This window comes from Lates calcarifer, linkage group LG21 (genome assembly GCF_001640805.2).
Source record: "Lates calcarifer isolate ASB-BC8 linkage group LG21, TLL_Latcal_v3, whole genome shotgun sequence".
Taxonomy (NCBI): Eukaryota; Metazoa; Chordata; class Actinopteri; family Centropomidae; genus Lates; species Lates calcarifer.
The window spans coordinates 28,581,202-28,601,945 of record NC_066853.1 but is presented as its reverse complement, the minus strand read 5'-3'; the positions used below and the strand labels follow the sequence as shown (position 1 = coordinate 28,601,945).

At 41.2% G+C, this 20,744-nt stretch overlaps 1 protein-coding gene across 6 annotated transcripts in view; it reads right to left on the bottom strand.

Annotated features, from left to right (window-relative positions):
* The window catches only part of nf1a (neurofibromin 1a), a 113,384-nt gene that overhangs the window by 36,797 nt on the left and 55,843 nt on the right, over window positions 1-20,744 (bottom strand). For 3 of the 6 annotated variants that reach the window (XM_018700445.2, XM_018700425.2, XM_018700417.2), the window contains exons 29-35: window positions 20,448-20,583; window positions 13,150-13,212; window positions 7,396-7,554; window positions 6,461-6,558; window positions 4,752-4,898; window positions 4,506-4,652; window positions 4,125-4,235 (exon numbers count right to left, since the gene is read on the bottom strand). In XM_018700445.2, coding sequence (XP_018555961.1) covers window positions 4,125-4,235; window positions 4,506-4,652; window positions 4,752-4,898; window positions 6,461-6,558; window positions 7,396-7,554; window positions 13,150-13,212; window positions 20,448-20,583 — 861 coding nt within the window. Of the gene's footprint in view, window positions 1-4,124; window positions 4,236-4,505; window positions 4,653-4,751; window positions 4,899-6,458; window positions 6,559-7,395; window positions 7,555-13,149; window positions 13,213-17,882; window positions 20,346-20,447; window positions 20,584-20,744 lie in introns of those variants that run through there. The other 3 variants (XM_018700433.2, XR_007808963.1, XM_018700459.2) reach the window with 3 other exon arrangements.

The window sequence follows — 20,744 nt, the reverse complement described above, 5'->3', positions numbered from 1 at the left end:
CCTGAAATGGAACCATTGTTTCAGTCAAAGTCATAGGTCTGTAGGACTGCTTCAGAGTAGTGAGGAGACAATCTGTCACTCACACATGATCTTCTACCATTGGTTTTCTTTAAATCAATAAACCTGCTGTTACAACTGTTTAAAGTATGTCTCAAACCATACTGCAAAAATCCAGATGGACTGTTGACTCTACTTAGATTCAGTTCATAAAAACATCAGAAAAAGCTAACAACTGACAATGAACCTAAATTACTTGGTATTGAGAGCCATGTTACTCCTCCAAACAATATGGCTTTTTTTTTTTTAAACGTTCACTCTCCACTGTGGCTTCACTGCTTTTGGTTTTGTACAGGGCTCAATTTAAGACGCTGAGCTTATAGGATCTGGTACAGCACAATTCACATAACATCAAACTGTCAAAGTTCATCAAACACACACATACAGTAGCTCTCTTTTTTGAATGAACAAAAAGCACAGCTACATTTACAAACTGGATTCTATGTGAAGACAAGCCAACTAAAACTCAACACTAACCTAAAAACTGATGGAAAGGAAGTGTTTTTTGGTTTAACACTAAAAAATCTCAATTCAAGGTCTATTTGGCAACTTTCCACTTCAACATGACTGCACCTGGCCATGACCCCACAGGAAAACAAGGACATTCCCATTCTCAGCATCATTTTACAACAGCTGGTAGGGAAGCTGAGCACACTTCTTAAACAAACCTCTCTGTGACTGGATCGTAGACTTCCTCACTAGAAGACAGTAGTTGGTCAGGGTAACCACAGAACCTTGAGCACCCCCACAATGAGCTCCAGGGATGCTCAGACCACTCCTGTTCACCATGCTGACTCATGACTCCGCTGCCATTTTCAGTTCCAACCAGGGATGGGCATAATTAATCAATGCTTGACTACTGATCATTTAGAATTTTGTCAATTTGAGACCATTTCAAGCTGAGAAATAACAAAGCTCATTGTAAACAATGCGATGGTGTGTATAACTACAACACAGCTATGACCCAAGCGATGCACCACTTGAAATGGCAGACTCCCGAACCCTGGTTAATGCACTATGGCTTTGGTTTGTTAACTCTTTGGGTTTGACTCAGTGCCTATGGCTCCGCTGCCTTTATGAGGCTGTAGATCTTTGTTGTTTTACTTGCCCATCCCTAGTTCCAACGACATCATCAAGTTCACAAAAAACATGACAGTGGGTGTCATCATGAACAGTGATAAAACGCATTATAGAGAAAAGGTGCAGCAACCGGCTGAGAGGTGCAACAACAACAACCACTCCTTAAATGTTGGGGTAGACTAAGGAGATGGTTAGCGTCTTCAGACCACAAATGGAGCTGCTGTCAAGACAGTCAGGAGACTTCCAGGTTTGGCCATGTTGGAGTAAGATGTGAGTAGCAGAGCTCCTGGAGCTGAATTTTATAAAATTTGTCTGAAACCGGGTATTTCGGGCCAACAACCAATGTGAGGCGTGAAACTTATTATACATCCTTATCGCAACTGCATCTGATTATGGTGAAGTATGACTAAGCCAAACCGACCTCGTAAAAATACCGAAGTGGGCCCAGCAGCCGCCTCATACTACCGTGAGGGAGAAGCCCAAGTTGGAGATGACCCCGGAAACACAACATTACTAGAGGCTATTGCTTCCCTCCAAACTGAATTACACCCATTCAAGACTGATATAGTGGGCATAATTGAAACAAGGATCGACCAACTACAGTGGCAAGAAAAAGTATGTGAATTGGAATTGGAATTTCATGGTTTTCTGCATTAATTTGTCATAAAACGTGATCTGATCTTCATCTAAGTCAAGGGTATTGACAAATATAATGTGCCTAAAATAATAACACAATTTATTTTTTTGATCTTTCATGTCTTTATTGAACACACTCATTCAACATTCAAAACAGTAGTGGAAAAAGTAAATGAAACCTTGGAATTAATAGCTGGTTGACCCCCCCTTGGCAGCAATAACCTCAACTAGGCGCTTCCTGTAGCTGTGGATCAGACCTGCACATCGTTCAGGAGAAATTTTAGTCCATTCTTCCTGGCAGAACTGCTTTAGCTCTGTAATATTCTTTGGACGTCTCATGTGTATGGCTCTCTTCAAGTCATTCCATAGCATCTCTATTGGATTGAGGTCTGGGCTCTGATTTTACCACTCCAAAAGGTGGATTTTGTTTTTCTGAAGCCATTCTGTTGTGGACTTGCTCCAGTGTTTTGGATCATTGTCCTGTTGCATCACCCAACTTCTACAGAGTTTCAGCTGACATACAGACACTCTCACATTATCCTGAAGAATTTTTTTGATACACTTGGGAATTCATCTTCCCCTCATTGATTGCAAGCTGACCAGGCCCTGGTGCAGCAAAAGCAGGCCCAAATCATGATGTTTCCTCCACCATACTTTACAGTTGGGATGATGTTTTCATGATGACATGCAGTGCCCTTTTTATGCCAGATGTAGTGCTGCGTGTTCTTCCAAATAGTTCAATCTTAGTTTCATCAGTCCACAAAACATTTTGCCAATACCGCTGTGGAGTGTCAATGTGCTCTTTCGCAAACTTCAGGCGTGCAGCAATGTTCTTTTTTGTAAGCACTGGCTTCCTTTGTGGTGTCCTGCCACAGACACCCTGCTTGTTCAATGTTTTACGTACTGTAGGCTCATGAACACAGATGTTAGCTAGCTCCAATGACACCTTCAAATCTTTGGCTGTCACTCAGGGTTGTTTCTTTACCTCAATGATGAGTCTTCATTGTGCTCTTTCTGTCATTTTGACTGTGTGCCCATGTCTTGGTAGAGTAGCCACAGTCCCATTTGTAGATTGTTTGCCTAACTATTGACTGGTGAATTTCTCAAGTCTTTGAAATTATTTCATAACCCTTTCCAGCTTTATGTAAATCAACAATTCTTGATCATAGATCCTCTGAAAGCTCTTTTTGGCGAGGCATGGCTCACATAAGTGTATTCTTCTTGTGCAGAGCAAACTCAAAAAGTTTGAGTGGTTTTTATCAGTCAAAGTGGCTCTAGTCCACACCTCCAAACTAATTTTCTTAACAAGACTCCAGGTATGCGAACACCTGACTCCAATTAGCTTTTTTGAGGTCATTAATTCAAGGGTTCACATACTTTTTCCACTAGCACTATGAGGTTTTTATGGTTGCTCTCAATAAAAACATGAAAGGTCAGAATTTTTTTGTGTTATTATTTTAGGCACATTATATTTTTCAATACCCTTGACTTAGATGAAGATCAGATCACATTTTATGACAAATTAATGCAGAAAACCATTAAAAATTCCAAAAGGTTCACATACTTTTTCTTGCCACTGTATCAACTACCATCAGAAGTGAACTGACAGCTTTCAAGTGCGAAACCAACGCTGCTATTTCTGCTGTTAAGACCACTGCGAATGAGCACGCTAACAAGCTAACACACTTGGAGCGCACCTCATCTAGTGCTGCTAATACAATCACAAAGCTGGAACAAGAAGTTTAAAAATAGTAGTGGACCAACTCTCTGACAAGTAAATTCAACTGACTGAACATGCTTTTGAAATGCACACACCTATCTATATAAGGTCTCACAGCTGACAATGCATACAGAGCAGTAGGATTTCTGGTTGTTTCAAACTTCCTCCATGTAAGAATTATGGAGGCCACTGTGCTCTTGGGAACCTTCAAAGCAGAGTAATGTTTTTTGTACCCTTCCCCAGATCTGTCTTGACACAGTCCTGTCTCTGAGTTCTGTAGACGGTTCAACCTCATGGTTAGGTTTTGGTTCTGATATTCAGTGTTAGCTGTGAGATCTTGTATAGACAGGTGTGTGCCTTTGCAAATCATGTCCAGTCAGCTGAATTTACTGTGGAACTGTCCACATGCTTACGGTCTGGACTGTAAGTATCAGATCAGACTTGCTTTAAGCTTTAAACATCAAGTTAGCAGTTGGTTTTGGTACCATGTATACTTTACGTAAGTGTAAGGAGTGCTGAGTTATGCTAAAGCCCCCACTACTAAAGCTTTCAGATAAATTAATACAAATGACACCTATCTAAGTTTCACACACAGAGATGATAGAGAGAAGATGGAGGTTCAGGTTCCTACCTGCGGGCCACATAGTAGAATACTGGGTTCCCAGTCTTGGACGTTCCTGCCTGGTAGAAGATATTAAGGGTCTTTAAGGCCTTGAACTCCTCCTTCTCATGGACCTGATGCCTGAAAAGCAAACCACAGATATTCATTGATTTAACAGGATATGTGACTTAGTGTTATTGTGACATCTGGTTTTATTACAGTAAGATTATGTTACATTTTTAGATGGTATTTCAATCATCCCAGTGAGAACTTATCTGCCATAAGTTAAATGGTGTAACCACAGAGTGCAAAGCTCAGCACAGACCTTGAATCTACAACTCTGAATCTACTCACTTGTACAAGATGTGGTACAAAGATGACCTTGAGAAACAAGTTAAGTAGGAAACCCACCTGGTCATGAACTCCTCAAACTTGGAGCTAGTCAGGTTTAGACTGGACCAGTGAGTGTCAGCCACTGGTTTGTGTTCAGGAGGTCCAAGGTAGGCCAGCAGGGTTGCCATCTTGTCAAAGGGTCGTCTGCCAACAGCCTTGTGATCTCTGCAAATGAGATCATAATAATTCATATTTTAGAGATAAAGTTGAGTGTTGACATCATACAGCAGAACAGAGTGTGACAGATAGATGATGTACCCTGACCTGTTGCTGGAAAGGTACTGGCCAATCCTCTCCTGGTTGTTCCACAGCAGGCGGTGGAGTGCCAGCACATTACCATCACTGATGAAGGACAGACTGTGGTTGACAGAGTCACTGGGCGGAGAGTCAGATGCTATGTCCAAAAAAAACCTGCAGTGCAGTGGAGAGGAGAGCGAAACACACTCAACCTACAGAAAGAAGACAGTCCACACTTGACCAGGATGTGTACATCCGTGATACTGCAGATCAATGAAGCATCTGTGTTTTTGTAAATCATCTTCTACCAGAAATACTCAGCAGGAAGTAGCTCTTGTGAAGTGTGTCAACTTGTGACTGTAGGCAAGCATACCTTTATGAAATAGTAAAGACAAAATTACAAATAAGAAACCCACAGAGAAATGTAGCTCAGAAGTAGGTCATATGAGATGTGTGCCAGCATTGTCACTTCATCCCATAGGCTGACACAAAATCCAAATTATTCAACACAGTAATCACTTTTACACACATTACTGTGCTGAGCTCAGACCCCTCTGTGTTTTGTGATCAGGCGTGAAATGACAGATGTAGCATTACCACCATTTTTGTAGTAGTTTTTCTGCTGAAGCAGTTCTCTTTCTGTTTCTGGACAAACTAAAGACCTGAGACAATCCATGAGCTTTTGGAAGTCAGGAAACCTCTTTTCTTTTCTCCAGCTGATGGCCAAAGTTTTTCACAAGACTGTGAGCTTAAGAGATCTTCTGAAATTTGGCCTGGAAAACTACCTGCTTGTTTATAGCAGCAGGTCAGAGACAGCTGAAGTAACTCAATGAGATTCCCTCATCGTTCCTAACTTCTCCTGGGATCACTAACCTTGACCACTATGCCATTCAGAGCTCATGTCCCCTGATACACTCTCTGAATGGTTTAATGCTCTGGTTTCGATTTTGAATGGTTTGATGCATAAATGGCACACAAACAAATTCCTCATCATCAGTAGTCTCAGGTAACTTCATTTGCTAACTTTAGAAAACAAAGTCTATCAATCTGTTGACCAGAGCTTTGACTGTGTAGTCCCTCTCACTGACTTGAAACACAACCAAATGCTGTATATTACCCATGATCCCCTTCTCCTTATGGAGCAGGAAGTGCTGTAGCTGTAACAAACACAACAAACTCTGTTTCCATTTTCTTGATATTGTCAAAGTTTCCTGGCTCAATATCAGAGATTAACACTGGTTTTGAATTACTTCTAAGTCTTTTTAACTGATCTAAAGTTCAGCATTAATCTTGAACTTGCTGGGCCTGATTCCAGCAATTTAAGACACTGATCATTAGAGGGAGAATGTACCTGCTCACCAAAGTTACACAAAGAAACAACAGGTGTTCAGACAGACGCTCCATTCTCCCTGTTACACTGAACCATCACAGTGATTCTGAAGTTGAGATTTTAAGATTAAATATTTGCCTAATATTGTTTTAATTGGATGAAATGAATGAATCAGATTGGGTGTAATAAAATGAATCATACACAATTAAAGATTTATTTCTCTGAAGCCATGACAGCCTCTAGCTCAACCCTTTCAGAAGTCAGCAGATGTGGTATGAACCAAAGCAGTACTAATACTTGTAATCAAACTACAGTCAAATGTCCACAGCTTATCAGTTGTTATGTGGACCAAAGAGATTGATGTGGATTTGTGTGTTCAGACAGTATCATGCTTCAGGTTTCTTACCTCCTGGCTGAATCAAAGTTGCTCTTCACAAAGTCATTAAAAGGTCTCATGTGCTCTTCTTTTGTAAACAAGACGTGGTTTGCAATACTCTGCAAAATCTAAAGGACAAGACAGAGATAAATAACAAGCATATTAAACAGTGTCAGAGGAAACAGGTGTCCCCCTCTGAGTCAGTAGATGAATGTTGTCGACTTGTCTGTCACACTGTGTCATTAGCACTTCTTGTCATGTGACTGCTGTCTCGAAAACTGGTCTCTTCTTGTCCACAGCTGAGGTAGATAAGTTGAGGTTGTGGGTGTTCTGGTTGTCTTACTGTCTCATGCTGTAACTGAGCATGTGCCCACTGTGAGAAGCCACTCATGGAATACTTTGCACTAAGGCTGACATATTTCTCTTTATCTTAAAATGGTTTCCCATGAATCTTTTCCTGGGAATCCCAGGAATTCTTACCATAGAAGACATTTGTTTTAAACACAAAACTGGTTCAGTAAAAGAGTAGATAATGTCTATGCCACTTTGCTAATGGTATTTTTGGTAGTAGGTGAACAGGACTTGCACTTAAAAGTTGCTATCTCTGACAGGGAGGGGGCCATCCATACAGGCTGTACTGGGCTACCAGCCACTAAATATTACCAATTTTTATACTCCCAAGTGCTAACACAGAACCATCTTAGTGCAGACCTGAAGTTCCACTGTGTGGAGGGCAGACGTAAAATCTGTTACGTGCAGCAATCTTTACTCTCTGTACTCTGTGCTCTAATCTAGGGATATAGTCTCCTCGTTGCATATGTCCACTTGTTACAAATGATGCCCTCCACTTTCTTCAGAGCAGACCAGACTGTAGTATTACTGTTGGTATTACTTGAAAAAAGTGTCCTCACTAAGTTGCCCTCCACTTAGCTGCATCACAAAGCCATTGTGTTCACCAGCCCTACCTTGGACATGAGTTTGAGACCCCGCTCTATCCTGGGCAGGGGCTTCTTGTCCAAGATGCCGGCCTCGTACGGAGACACAATAGCTGGGTTGACAAAGCGTAGAAACATGGCGCTGCCCACTGCACCAATACTGTTCTGTGGGAAGCGCTGACTCACCACCTGTGTGAAGGAGGACGGAGGGAGCAGGGAAAAACAAAGGGGAAATGTAGAACAGATGGAAGAGAGAAGGTTAAGCCGGGGAGCAGGTTTGGGCAAAGGGAATGAGAAAATATTGAAAATGATTTCAATACACATAAGAGCAAAGTGGAGGTATGAAGGGAATGATGAGAGTAGTAAAATGTCTTGGTATGTGTCAGAGAGCAGAGTGAGGTGAAGATGTCGAGCTCAGGAGGAGGAACAGCGGAGGAAAACATGAAGAAAAACAATCCCTGTTCACTCTGGGCTGTAACAAGAGCCAGAGAAGTTCTGACCAGAGTTACAGTCCTAAAAAGAGACAAGAGGAAGAGCAAGACAAGGAAGCCAACCATGCCCTCTCTGCTGGGGAGGAATGAAAACTGGAAGTCATCACAAAAAAACAGAAGGCAGATGACAGATGTAAAGCCATGAGTTGTGGTGTTAAGCTGTGGATGAGTCATACCGGTGATCATCCAAAAATATCACAACCTGTACATTACATGTTGCTTTGAGGCAATGCAGGACTGCAAGTGACACATTCGGGGGGGTTACGATCTAACATCACAGGTCCCAGAATCGGACACAGTTGAGTCTGTCCCTCATCAAACCACCAACCAGACTGCAGGAAAAAAAAGTCCTAGAACAGCTGACTTTCCGTCACTTTGTACCATGATGGACAATTAGGAGGAAAGTCTCCCTGAGATGGACTATCAGAGCTGCAGCCAGAGCCACATCATGTGGTTTAAGGTTTAAACCTGAGTGGTGGTGTTATCTGAGTGCCCATTAAAGGTTCATTACAATTTATAACAACCCGAGGCTTATTTCTGTAGTTTTGCTCATCATTCCTATCAGTAAAAATAAAATGACTGTCACCGAGTTCATGTCAAGTCTAAACAGCAGGAAGAAGCTCTCTGACACTGTAGAGGGTACTGTGGACAAACCTACACCAGCATATAGGAGGGTGTCTCTCCAAGCCAACAGAGGCAGGGGGGCACCACAGACCAATCAGTCATCATTAGTGAGGTTTTATGTGCAGTAGGAGCAGCTGCAGTGATGTGATGTTTCAGACACCACACAGCAGGGCTGGCTAACCTGCAGCTTGTTTCTAACCTGTCTGATCACCTCAGTGTTCATGTTATCTGCTGTCACACTTTTTTAGTACACTACAATATTAACACACCTCATAGAAATGATGGCAAAAACTCTGAGAATAAGACCCACATAACAATAAACTGCAATTATTCTTTAACACAAGGATTAGCTGAGGCACTGTCTAACCTTTCTGTCTCAAAGTGAAACTCCATCCAAACTCTGTCTTTGAATATCAAATCAAACCTAACACAGAAAAAGTCCAGCAGCTGTGGTCTTATTAAATCAAACTGGGACAATATGCCTGTGTAGATTCTCAGTCATCCAGGTCATGGTAGTCTTAAATGCTAAAGTTGAAGGCAACTGGACCTCTATTCAGGTTTCTTGAAGATATTTTACCTCTCATCCAAAAGACTTCATCACTGTAGAGTATGTACAGTACATCAGGAGAGGTCATGTCCGATAAGGGAGTAGTGACGTTAACTCACACAACACATACTGAATGCATGCATGAGCACACACACACACACACACACACACACACACACATACATTCACTGTCCAACAAACCAGAGCTCTATTTGTGCACAGCTCCCTCTCTTTTCAGGAGATTTTCCAGCAGAACGTCAATCAAGCGTGGCCAGTGGAAACAAATCCAAGGGCTAGAATGGCCTGTACTGATTTAACATCAGCCAGCGCATTAGAGTGATCACCCTTGACTTCACTGCAGTATAAAAAGTATCCTGGCAGACAGCGGTGTGTAATTGGTGGGTTTACCCACAGCTGGTGTCTGAGGAATTCTCTGAGAGACAATTTAAAGGTGTAGTGTGTAGGATTTAGTGACATCTAGTGGCGAGAACACAAATAGCAGACAACTGAAAACCTGTCCCCTGAATTCTCCCTTTCCAAGTGTGTCGCAAAGTCTACGGTGGTCGTCATGTGATAACATGGTGCCAACTTTCTCATCGATTAGGCTACTCTGTAAAGAAAACAAAATATTTTTTAATGTTATTTACCTGGTTTATGTGAACTTGTTTCATTTCATCTCAGTGTGGGAGTGTGTCATGTTTTGTTGTCACTTAGAGCACAAGAAAATCTCCCTCAGTCATTACTAGGTGTCTTTAAAATCATTGCTGAATAGACATTGACCCAAAACATCTGAAAGTCAGGACAAAAAAAAAAAATCAGTGTTTTTCTTAAACACACACTCTCTTTCCTTAATGTCTCTGCTGCTGATGACAGGGAAGCTAGACTTCGTCCTCTCCTGTAAGTTTGTGGTTTAATAATTATTATAGAACCACACCAACCCCACTCCCACCCCAGGGGGGGAAACACTGTATATTTAGATATTGTACTTAGTTGTTAATCTGTAAAATTATAGGTAACAGCTGACATGCTGTGATGTCAATGTAAAAATGCGAAAAGCCCTGTACAGAGCTACTGTTTGGTTCAGTTGTCTGTTCTGGACTACTGTAGAAACATGGTGGACTCCGTGGAAGAGGATCTGCTCCCTATGAAGATATAAACTGCTAATTCTATGCAATGCAAATGATTAGTTTTAGGTGATTACACACTAATAAAAACATATTTTTGTAGATTATATTTCTGCCAATAGATCCCTGTAAATGTTATACAATGGACCTTAGACCTAAAACAAAGTCAGTATGATTATACTACACTGTCTATATGGGAAGAAATTCCTACTTATGCACCTTTGATCATGCGCAGCTAACCTGTGTCATGATTCTGAAAAGGTTGATGATTCTTGTGGTGAAGGCATAGCCTATGTTTTTAACATCAACAAGTCTAAAGCCATGCTAATGTCACTGTGATGTTGTGCTTTAAGCTAAAGGCTAATGTCTGCATGCTAACATGCTCACAGTAACAGTGGTATCATGCTGATGTTTAGTAGGTATAATGTTTGTCATGTTACTAACTGAATATTTGTTAATGGGCAGTAAACATAGCTGAGGCTGACCTGAAGATGGCTCTAATGACAAGTCAGAAGATCGGCAGAGTGATTATAGTGCAGTGCAGCAACAGCTGAGTATTCATGTGTCCATTTTTGTTCAGGTAAATATTAAGACTAGATTGAACACTAAAAACTGAAGAGTACCAAACATTTCCTGGGGAATTTTCACTTCCTGATTCAGATACCAGCTGTGTGCAGTTTATTCTTGAAACCTGGGCTTTCAATCTGACAGCAATACTTACTAAATTCATGTTCTCATTTTCCAGTACCCTCCCTAAACACCCAGCCATCAGATTCTGATATATCCTGCCCTTACACCAGTTTAAGTCTTCTGTCTCAAAACTGTATCTGTTTCACCTAAGTGAGAATTTTAACTGAAATGTCTTCTCTTGCTCAGATTGTCAACTCTGAATATACACTACTCACAATAAGTTAGGGATATTGTTGTCCCAATATGTAAGGCACACTGTACACAGTGAGACCATTATGTGGAAAACACAAAATGAGGTGTGTCTATCACCCCAATACAATTGACTCCCTATCCCAAAAATCTCTGAAGTGAAACAAACACTGTATGTATGACATCCACTGAGTCTCTCACAATATCCCTAACTTATTGTGAGTAGTGTATATTACCAGTCAGTTTTGGACACACTTTCTCATTCATTGGTTTTCTCTTTTATTACTTTCTACATTGTAAATGAATACTGAAGACACCAAAACTATGAAAGAACACACATGGAATAATGTAGTAAACAAAAAAGTGTTAAAATTAACCAGAATATGTTTTCTCTCAGTCAGATTCATGAGGTAGTCACCTGGAATGGTTTTCAATTAACAGATGTGCCTTGTCAAGAGTTGATTTGTGGAATTTCTTGCCTTCTTAATGTGCTTGACACCATCAGTTGTGTTGTACAGAGGTAGGGTTGGTACACAGTTCCATATAATGAGTATAGCTCTTGCTATTTGACTACTGTTCTAATCCATTTTATGGTAAGAACCACTCAACTATGTAAAGAGAAACAACAGTCCATAATTTCTTTAAGATATGAGGGTTAGTCAATCCAGAAAAATTTCAAGAACTTTGAATGTATCCCCAGGTGCAGTCACAAAAATCTTAAAATGTTATGATGGAACTGACACTCATGAGGACCGCCCCAGGAAAGGAAGACCAAGCATTATCTCTGGTGCAGAGGATAAGTTCATTAGAGTTACCATCCTCAGAAACCGCAACAAATTAACAGCACCTCAGATTAGAGCCAACATAAATGCTTCACAGAGTTTGATTAGCAGACTCATCTCAACATCAACTGTTCAGAGCAGATTGCGTGAATCAGGCCTTCATGGTCAAAGTGCTGCAAAGAGCACTGGGCTATTTGACCACGGAGAGTGATGGAATGCTGCGTCAGATGACCTGGCCTTCACAATCACCCAACCTAAAGCCAACTGAGATGGTTTAGGATGAGTTGGATCGCAGGGTGAAGGCAAAACAGTGAACAAGTTCTCAGCACCTCTGGGAACTCCTTAAAGTCTGTTGGAAAACCATTCCAGGTAACCACCTCATGAAGTTTACTGAGAGAATGCCAAGTGTGTGCAAAGCTGTCATCAAAGCAAAAGGTGGATGCTTTGAAGAATCTGAAATATAAAACATATTCTGGTTTGTTTGGCACTTTTTTGTTTACTACATACATCTTACATATATAGAGATGATGTCTTCAGTATTAAAAGTACAAAAGTACTACGAAAGTATTAAATATATGTGTGATGTGTGTGTGTGTGTACACATGTATGTATATGTATACGTACGTACACACACACACACACACACACATATATATATATATATATATACATACACACACACACACACACACACATATACATATATACATATAGTGTGTGTGTGTGTGTGTGTGTGTGTGTGTGTGTGAGAAAAGAGAGTGAGAGACACACAGATAGATAAGGTTCTGAGAGACTGCAAAACTGGCTGGAGAGATTTTACCTCTCAGATTAAAAGCGACTGCTCTGGATACAGGTGAGGAATCCAACCCACGATGGAGGGAGGCCAGTTTATCAGAATATTTCATCTAAAGCTCATTCATGTCTTTTATAAGGGACTCTCAGCTGTTAGGTGCTCAGGTGTGTGTGTGTGTGAGGGCTGTTTCATTATAAATGAGTCATATCAGATGGAGACACATGATTTGAAAGCAGATGAAATGTTCTGAGAAAATGTCTCCTGGAGTACAAACAGAGTCCAGAAAGAAAAGAGAGGGTGCCCCGGTTTCCTGGGAATTGTTAATTGAAAATACATAAAATGGTGCTGATATTAGTATAATGATTTTAAGAGAGGGTTGTAGACAAAGCTGAATATGGAGAGATAAAACAGTTCCAAAGAAACACCAAATTAAAACCAAATTTTGAAAAATGAAGAGATAAAAAAATCAAATGAATAAGATGCAAAAAAAGCTTTTTTGCTTCAGGGGGAAAGGTGTCTGAGGGAAAAGATTCTCCAAACTTACTGCTTTTTTGTTTTCCTTTTTTTCTTTTACTGTTGCTTTATTCAGTAGAGAGTGGCAAGTAGCCTACAGAACAGAGATGAGCACAATCATGGTCACAGCACCAGCTATACACACACACACACATACACACACACACACACACACACACACACACACACACACACACACACAGCCCTGACCAATTGAGGTTTAAACACATCCACATCAAGTAAAACACAGAAAAAACTGCTTTAAGAAAAGTGGTAACTGCTCAGGGGAGTTGAAGCGTGTCCATGCATATACTGGTGTGGTTTGACTTCAGCAGACCATATTAGTGTGTGTGTGTATGTGTGTGTGTGTGTAGCAGACAGAAATCCAAGATGGAGAATGAGAAATAAAAGATGTCAATAAATGGACAATCACCAGACCACTGGTTATGGGTATGTGCAATATTCTCAATTAGTAATAACTGGAACACCTTAACAATAAAGTCAGTCCACTGTGGAGCTTCTTTTCACTGTGGTGAGGGCATGGCAGCAGCAGCAGCAGTGGCGGCAGCAGCAGCAGCAGCAGCAGCAACAGCGTGAAGCTGCTCACACACTCAAGTGGAAACAACAGTAAAGTTAGACTAGAATATTATAAGAAGATATATCTGGTGAGACAGGCCAGTCAGCGGTCATCCTCCTGTGCTGTGATCACACCTAATACGCTGTTAGTCCCTACCAACAGTCACCAACCTGCCGTGCAGCTGTTTGTCAAGTGAAGCATGTTTCCAGTTGGTGTTGGCTAGAGCAGGGGTCCTCAAACTTTTTGGGACTTGGGACCCCTTACAAGGGAGAAAGTTTTCCAAGAACCCCCTCATAGTCCTCACACCAATTAAATATATTTACTGCCATTTGTACTCCTAGATGCAGCAGGAATTATTTCTATTTTAAACTTTAATAACCTAATAACCCAAATACTCCAGACCTGTTTTATAGAAATGACTTTGAACAAATTTAATGTGAATACTTTAAACTCAAGGGCATGTATTCCTCACCAGTGGCTCCATGCCAAGAACGTCCTGAGCAAAGTAGATAATGCAACCAAGTGATGAGTGACAGATTTACATTATATGTCACAATTATATCAGAGTTTTTATTGGCTACAAACTTTATTAATGTATTGTAAATTATTTCACTCCCTAAGGTATGGGTTGTGGACCCCTAGGGGTCCAGGGACCCAGTTAGAGAATTGTGGGGCTAGGATGGTTCAGTTTTAAAACTCAAACATTCATTTAAACGTGGGTTCATACTCAAGCTGCAATGACCTGTTGGAAGTGTAGGCTGCAGTCTCTGTAAAAGCATCAGACCATTTGAAGTAGTTTGCTTGTGATCTGGCAGAGGGCGCTCTATCAGCTTGACCTATTGACCTATCAGTAAACTATCATTAGTAAACAGTGTTCCGTTCAGTTGAAAATGGACAACAATAGTAAGCAGAGCCATCCTCAGTGGATAAGCATGACAACAAAACATCTGAGAAGCAGTGCGTTTAAGTATTCTGGGTTCTACGCAGAGGACTGCAAAGTCACAAATAAAGATAAGAATGTTTGTCAACTGTAAAATGCAACTGCAGTAGTCTTCAAGAAAAACAAATCTGTGGACTCAAATGCTAGCTTAACATCCCACTCAGACAGCAGAGGCAGCACTCAATCCTTATCACATTGTTAAACTTGTGTTTCTCGCAAATAATCTGTGAAATTAGTTCAGGCCATTTTGGCTAGTGGTTCCGTCATCAGGCCACAATCTGTGAAGAAGAGTCAGGAGCTCCATCGCAAGCCATTATCCTCTTCCATAAAATAGTGTAGTGCATAGTGCATGTTGGGAGAGAGGTGCTGCCACAAGTGAAGGAGTTTAAACATCTCAAGGTCTTGTTCAAAGTGAGGATTGACAGATCAGTGCAGAGTCAGCATGACAAGGGTGCTGAGCCAGAATGCAAAGCTTTGGATTCATCAGTCAATCTATGTCCTGACCAAAAGAGATCGCCGATACAAATGACCAAAATGAGTGTCCTCTCCAGGGTGGCTGGGCTCAGCCTTAGAGAGCTCAGAGTAGAGTCTGAAGTAGCTCATCTATTTCTAAACCTCTCTTTTGTTATTCATTTATTTATATATTAATTTCTCCAATCTTTTCTAAATGCAAAATCTGACTTCCAGAGGCCCTCTGTAGAACTCCAGGGATGAAGTACCTTTATTTATAGAGTCTTGAATATGTGGCTACTGAGGGTGAGGGACATGACAACACATTGTGCTTAATTTCACTGTGGATACGCTCTGTAATATTGATATTAGGGCTAAGCGATTCATTGAATTTTAACCAAAATTGCAATTTGAACCAATGAAATTCGCAAGTCTCGAAGACTGTGATTAATGGACGAGTCATTACACTTTTTTTAGCTGCCTCACATTTCACACACACAGCACTGCAGGAGCAACAGATCAACAGGCTATAAACTTTACAACCAAATCTTTTCTTAAAATGACCAAACCACAGAACTAACTGTGGAGTTAGATACTTGATGAAAATGGGGGCAGGAGTGATAGCACGATGCAGGCAGTGTGAGTTACACTGATTCTCTCTGCTCCAGTGTCCACCATCTGATATTGTCAGCAGTCTGGCAAGAGAGATAACTGAGCTATGACCAAGACGCCAATGTCTGCAGTGTTTCCATTATATATCCACTAAATATATAAATATATGCCAACTTAATACAGTGTTTCCACTATATGTATATGCCAACTTAATGTCTGCAGTGTTTCTGCTACATATATGAGGTATGGCTATTAAATAGCGAGACTGCTCTTATGAGGATAAAACCACGTGGCTCACAGTCACACCAAGTGTTTTACAGTAAAGGTTGGGTATTCACGCACAACTGCTGTAAGCTTCCAATAAGTGATGTCTTTAGTTCACTGCTAGCTACTGACTTAAGAAAAAAATGATTTGCTTAAAAGTTGAGCAATGCATTAATTTGAAATTTTTGGTGAAACTGAACAAAACAGTAGCCGCATCTTTTCGTACATTGTTTGGGGAACACTGCATGTCACGTGCACATGTGTTTTAATGGCACAAAAGATTTTGTGAGGGCAGAGAGGATGTCCAAGTCAATGAACATTGTGGGCGCCCATGCACATCAAAAACTTCTGAAAACATTCAACAAATGGAACAAATTGTTTGAAATAATCAACGACTCAGTATAAGAATGATAGCATACAGTTAAGGTCAAAATTATTAGCCCCCTTTATGAAATCAAATAAAACCCTTATCCTTCCAATGAAATAGGCCATAACCTTAAGTGTTTATAGTTTGTGTGTGTCCGCAAGAACAAAGACAACATCTGTATAAGGTCAAATGAACATTTTTATTGATTTGCTGAACTCAAACAAGAAAAAAGCAAAAAATGCAATGGTCAAAATTATTAGCCCCCATGTGATTTTGTGCTTTCAAAACAAATTAACTGGGTTTGAAACCACACCTGAGCAATCAATTAGCACTGAACCTTATTTAAGTGACTTCAAGAAGCAGAGTTAGTATCACTTGACCACTTGAATGAAAGTGATACTCCAGGGTTGCTCTATAATCTTCGTAGGAAGCAATATCATCATGCCAAAAAGCAAAGAAATCAGTCTGGACCTCAGACAGAAGATAGTGGATCTTTATCTTCAGGGGGAAGGATATACCGCCATTTCCAAGCGCTTCATGGTTTCTAGAACAGCTGTGCGTTGCATCATTGCAAAGCACAAAGAAACAAAGTCTGTTAAAAATAAACCTGGCCATGGTAGAAAATGCAAGATTTCCAGAACTTTGCAGCTAAAAATAATCAGAGATGTCAACAAGAATCCCCAGACCTCTGCAAAGATGATTGTTGCTGAACTGGCTTCCTCTGGACTTGATGTTTCACGCAAGACTGTTGTAAGGGTTCTTCATCGTGGTGGACTTCGTGGTCATCGTCCAAGAAAAACCCCATTGATGAAACCATGATGAAACCAAACTTGAGCTGTTTGGGCATATGGATGCTGCTTTTGTTTGGCGAAGGAAGGGCGAGGCCTTCAACCCTAAAAATACTGTCCCCACAGTGAAGCACGGTGGTGGCAACATAATGCTGTGGGGCTGTTTTGCTGCTTCAGGGACAGGAAACCTTGTTCGGGTGCATGGGACCATGAAAAAAGAGGATTATGTGGGTATTTTGAAGGCTAACATCAAGACATCTGCAGCCAGACAATGACCCAAAGCATACATCAAAGTTAGTCAAAAAGTTTTTGAAAGACACCAAAATCAAGGTTCTGGAGTGGCCCTCTCAGAGCCCTGATCTCAATCCTATCGAGAATCTGTGGAGGGAGCTCAAGGTTCGGGTCCATGCTCGGAGACCAAGCAATTTGCATGGTCTTGAACAATTTGCCAAGGAAGAATGGGCTAAAATCCCTCAGGAGACATGTGCCAACTTAGTTAGAAACTACCAGAAGAGGTTGTTGTCAGTTTTGGATCAGAAAGGCTACACTATTGACTATTAGTTGTCAGAGGGCTAATAATTTTGACCATTGCATTTTTTGCTTTTTTCTTGTTTGAGTTCAGCAAACCAATAAAAATGTTCATTTGACCTTATGCAGATGTTGTCTTTGTTCTTGCGGACACAACTATAAACACTTAAGGTTATGGCCTATTTCATTGGAAGGATAAGGGTTTTATTTGATTTCATAAGGGGGGCTAATAATTTTGACCTTAACTGTAAGTGGTCTCCATTGAGACAGTTCTGCAAATTTTGCATGAAAATTTTAACATGACAAAAGTGTGTCCCAAAACTTCTGATACCTGATCAAAAGGAAAAGCAGTTTCTGGCCCAAAAACAAATCACAGTGCTTGATCACCCTCCCTACTCACCTGATCTAGCACCATGTGACTTTTTCCTTTTTCTTAAGATCAAATCTGTGCTCAAAGGAACATGTTTTGAGTCTGTGTCAGAAGTTAAGAAAAGAACGACAGACTGTCCAAAGAAGACCTACTGCACTGCTTTGATCAGTGGAAGACCCAAATGTGTGTTGATGCAGAAGGGGAGTATATTGAAGGAGAAAGACAATTAAAAATGTTTATGTTCAATAAAATTGTATTACAGCATTAGTCTCGTTATTTAGTAGCCATACCTTGTATCTATGTTATATACAATCAGCCACAACATTAAAAACCACTTGCATAATATTGTGTAGGCCTCCCCTGTGTCTCTAAAACAGCTCTGATGTGTCAGGGCATGGATCTCTGATGGTGTTCTGTAAATATTGGCAGCAGATCCTTTTGGTCCTGTGGGTTGCAGTGTGGGCCCTCCAACAACTGGCTTGTTCTGGTGCATCCCACAGATATTCAGTCAGAATTGGATCTGGAGGATTTGGTGGATTGTGGTGTGGTAGGAGCACCATCCTGCTGGGGGAGGCCCCTGTCGTCAGGGAGTGCACTTGGTCTACAGCAATGTTTAATTAAGTGGCATGTATCAAAGTAACATCCAGATGAATATCAGGCCCCAAGGTTTCCCAGCAGAACTTTGTATTATAAAGAGATGATTAATGTTATTCACTTCACCTATCAGTGGTTTTAATGTCATAGCTGATCGGTGTATATCCGGTTTTTATCCACTGTGTCTGTCTCTACCAGCTTTCTATGTGCCTGTAAATCTCCTGTCATTCCCTCTAACTGTATCAGCATTTGAAAAAAATCACCACAGGCAGCAGTATAACCATTGTCAAGTTGCAAAGAAGGCAAGCAAACATAATGCTATTTGTTTTGTGAGCACGGTTATACGCACGGTTATACGTTTCAGTGTTCATCATTCACTGGATGTAGGTGAAAATGGCTTCAGACAGTGACAGGTGGAGGACAGGACAACCAGCCTCAGTATCACTGATTACAAACTGAACAATGCACAGCTGCTGTGTGTAGCCAGTGCAGTCAGTCAGTACATATGTACTGTGTATATGCACTGGATTTTTTGCTGAATCAGTCTGTGTATGGACCAAGCAGATGTGTTTCTGATATGAGTTTGAGAGCTTTCTCCAGAGAGCGCCCTGCTGACCGGGGGGTTACTGTTACTTACAACACCTCCTCTGCCGCATGATGTTCACATCTCTCTCCCTCTTCATTTCCTGTTCTCTCTACTGTTCAAAAAAACAAATAAATAAATAAAGGCACTAAACACCCCCTTAAAAACTGAATTTCTGTGGCAGATGCAGGAGAAGACGATTTTATTCTCCACTTACTCAAGTCTCATGAGACTCATGACTGACACCACATTAATGTAAAGGATTAGGTGTGATCACAATCTACATTTTTTCACATCATGTTCGATGGGGGAAATCGCTGTAGCGTGGTCTGGGAAATAATTACCTGCCTTTACCTGGCTCCTCAAGCAGAGCCTTGTTATACTAGTTTTTGCCATCTTCAGTGGTCTTCACCAGGTGTTGGATATGTTATGTAGAGAACCTATAATTTTTTTTTGTTGTTGTTGTCAAATGCCTGAGTGAAAGTCAGCGGTCAGTGTCTTTGACATTTAGACAGTAATGTACAGTCAAAGGGGCTAATATTTATGAATAACATCATCATTGTTAGTGGCAAAATTAAACTACAATGTGAGTGTAAACATCTGTATCTAAAATGACTGAGAATTCAGCTAGACCCTACAGCTAGATGAAGGGTTTGTCACCCAGTATTTGCATATGGGCTGATTAAAACCAGGATGCAGCATAATGTTGGGTAAAACAACCAGATTTAATGCAAATTCAGTTGGATTTCTCCACTGTACTGTTCATTCCCCCATCACATGCACAGATCATTTCTAGAGTCCTGCTCACTACAGCAGGACTATTGAAGCTACATTACAGGATTGGACAGTAGAAATGATTGCAGTCCTGTATGTGGAGTATTCCTGCTGCCCATGCTCATATTGTTTCAGTTTTCCTCTGGTGCACTACAGTGAGGTGAGTAAACGAAGTGTGATGATGGCAAAAGCTAGAGAAAACAATGTCCTGGCTTAGAATCACATACAAGCTGTAGTGTCCCATGGTGCTTTAGTGGTTTTAAAAGACTGAGCACGTGGAGTGTTGGGGCCATGAAAAGAAAGGTCCTGATGTACGACTCCAGCAGAGCATATAGAGGTGAGAGGTGTGTCGAGCTGTGCAGTGGGTGGAGAGGCAGGAGCTGGAAATGTGTAAGTGACAGAGCACACATACATGTGAGGGCAGAGAGGCTGGGTGAGCAGCTAGGTGCCATGGTTGAGTGGGTAAATGGGGGGTCCCCTACCTGGTAGAGACAGTGGCAGACACTGCGGAGCTGTGGGGGGAACTCGCTAGACGAGCCAATGATGGCCTGGAAGAAGCGCTCGGTGATCTGCAGCAGGTTCCTCTGGTTCTCCTCCAGGTTCTCGCCTTGCTCAAGCCTGATGAGACAAACAAGCAGCTCCTGTCAGAGAGGCCTCATGTTCCAGACACATTCGGACCAGGAGAGAGAAACTCTGAGGAAACGGCTGTGGTGAGGGTACACAAACACACTGTGAAAAAACAAGAGCATCTGTGTACACAGAATAGATAGCTAGAGAGA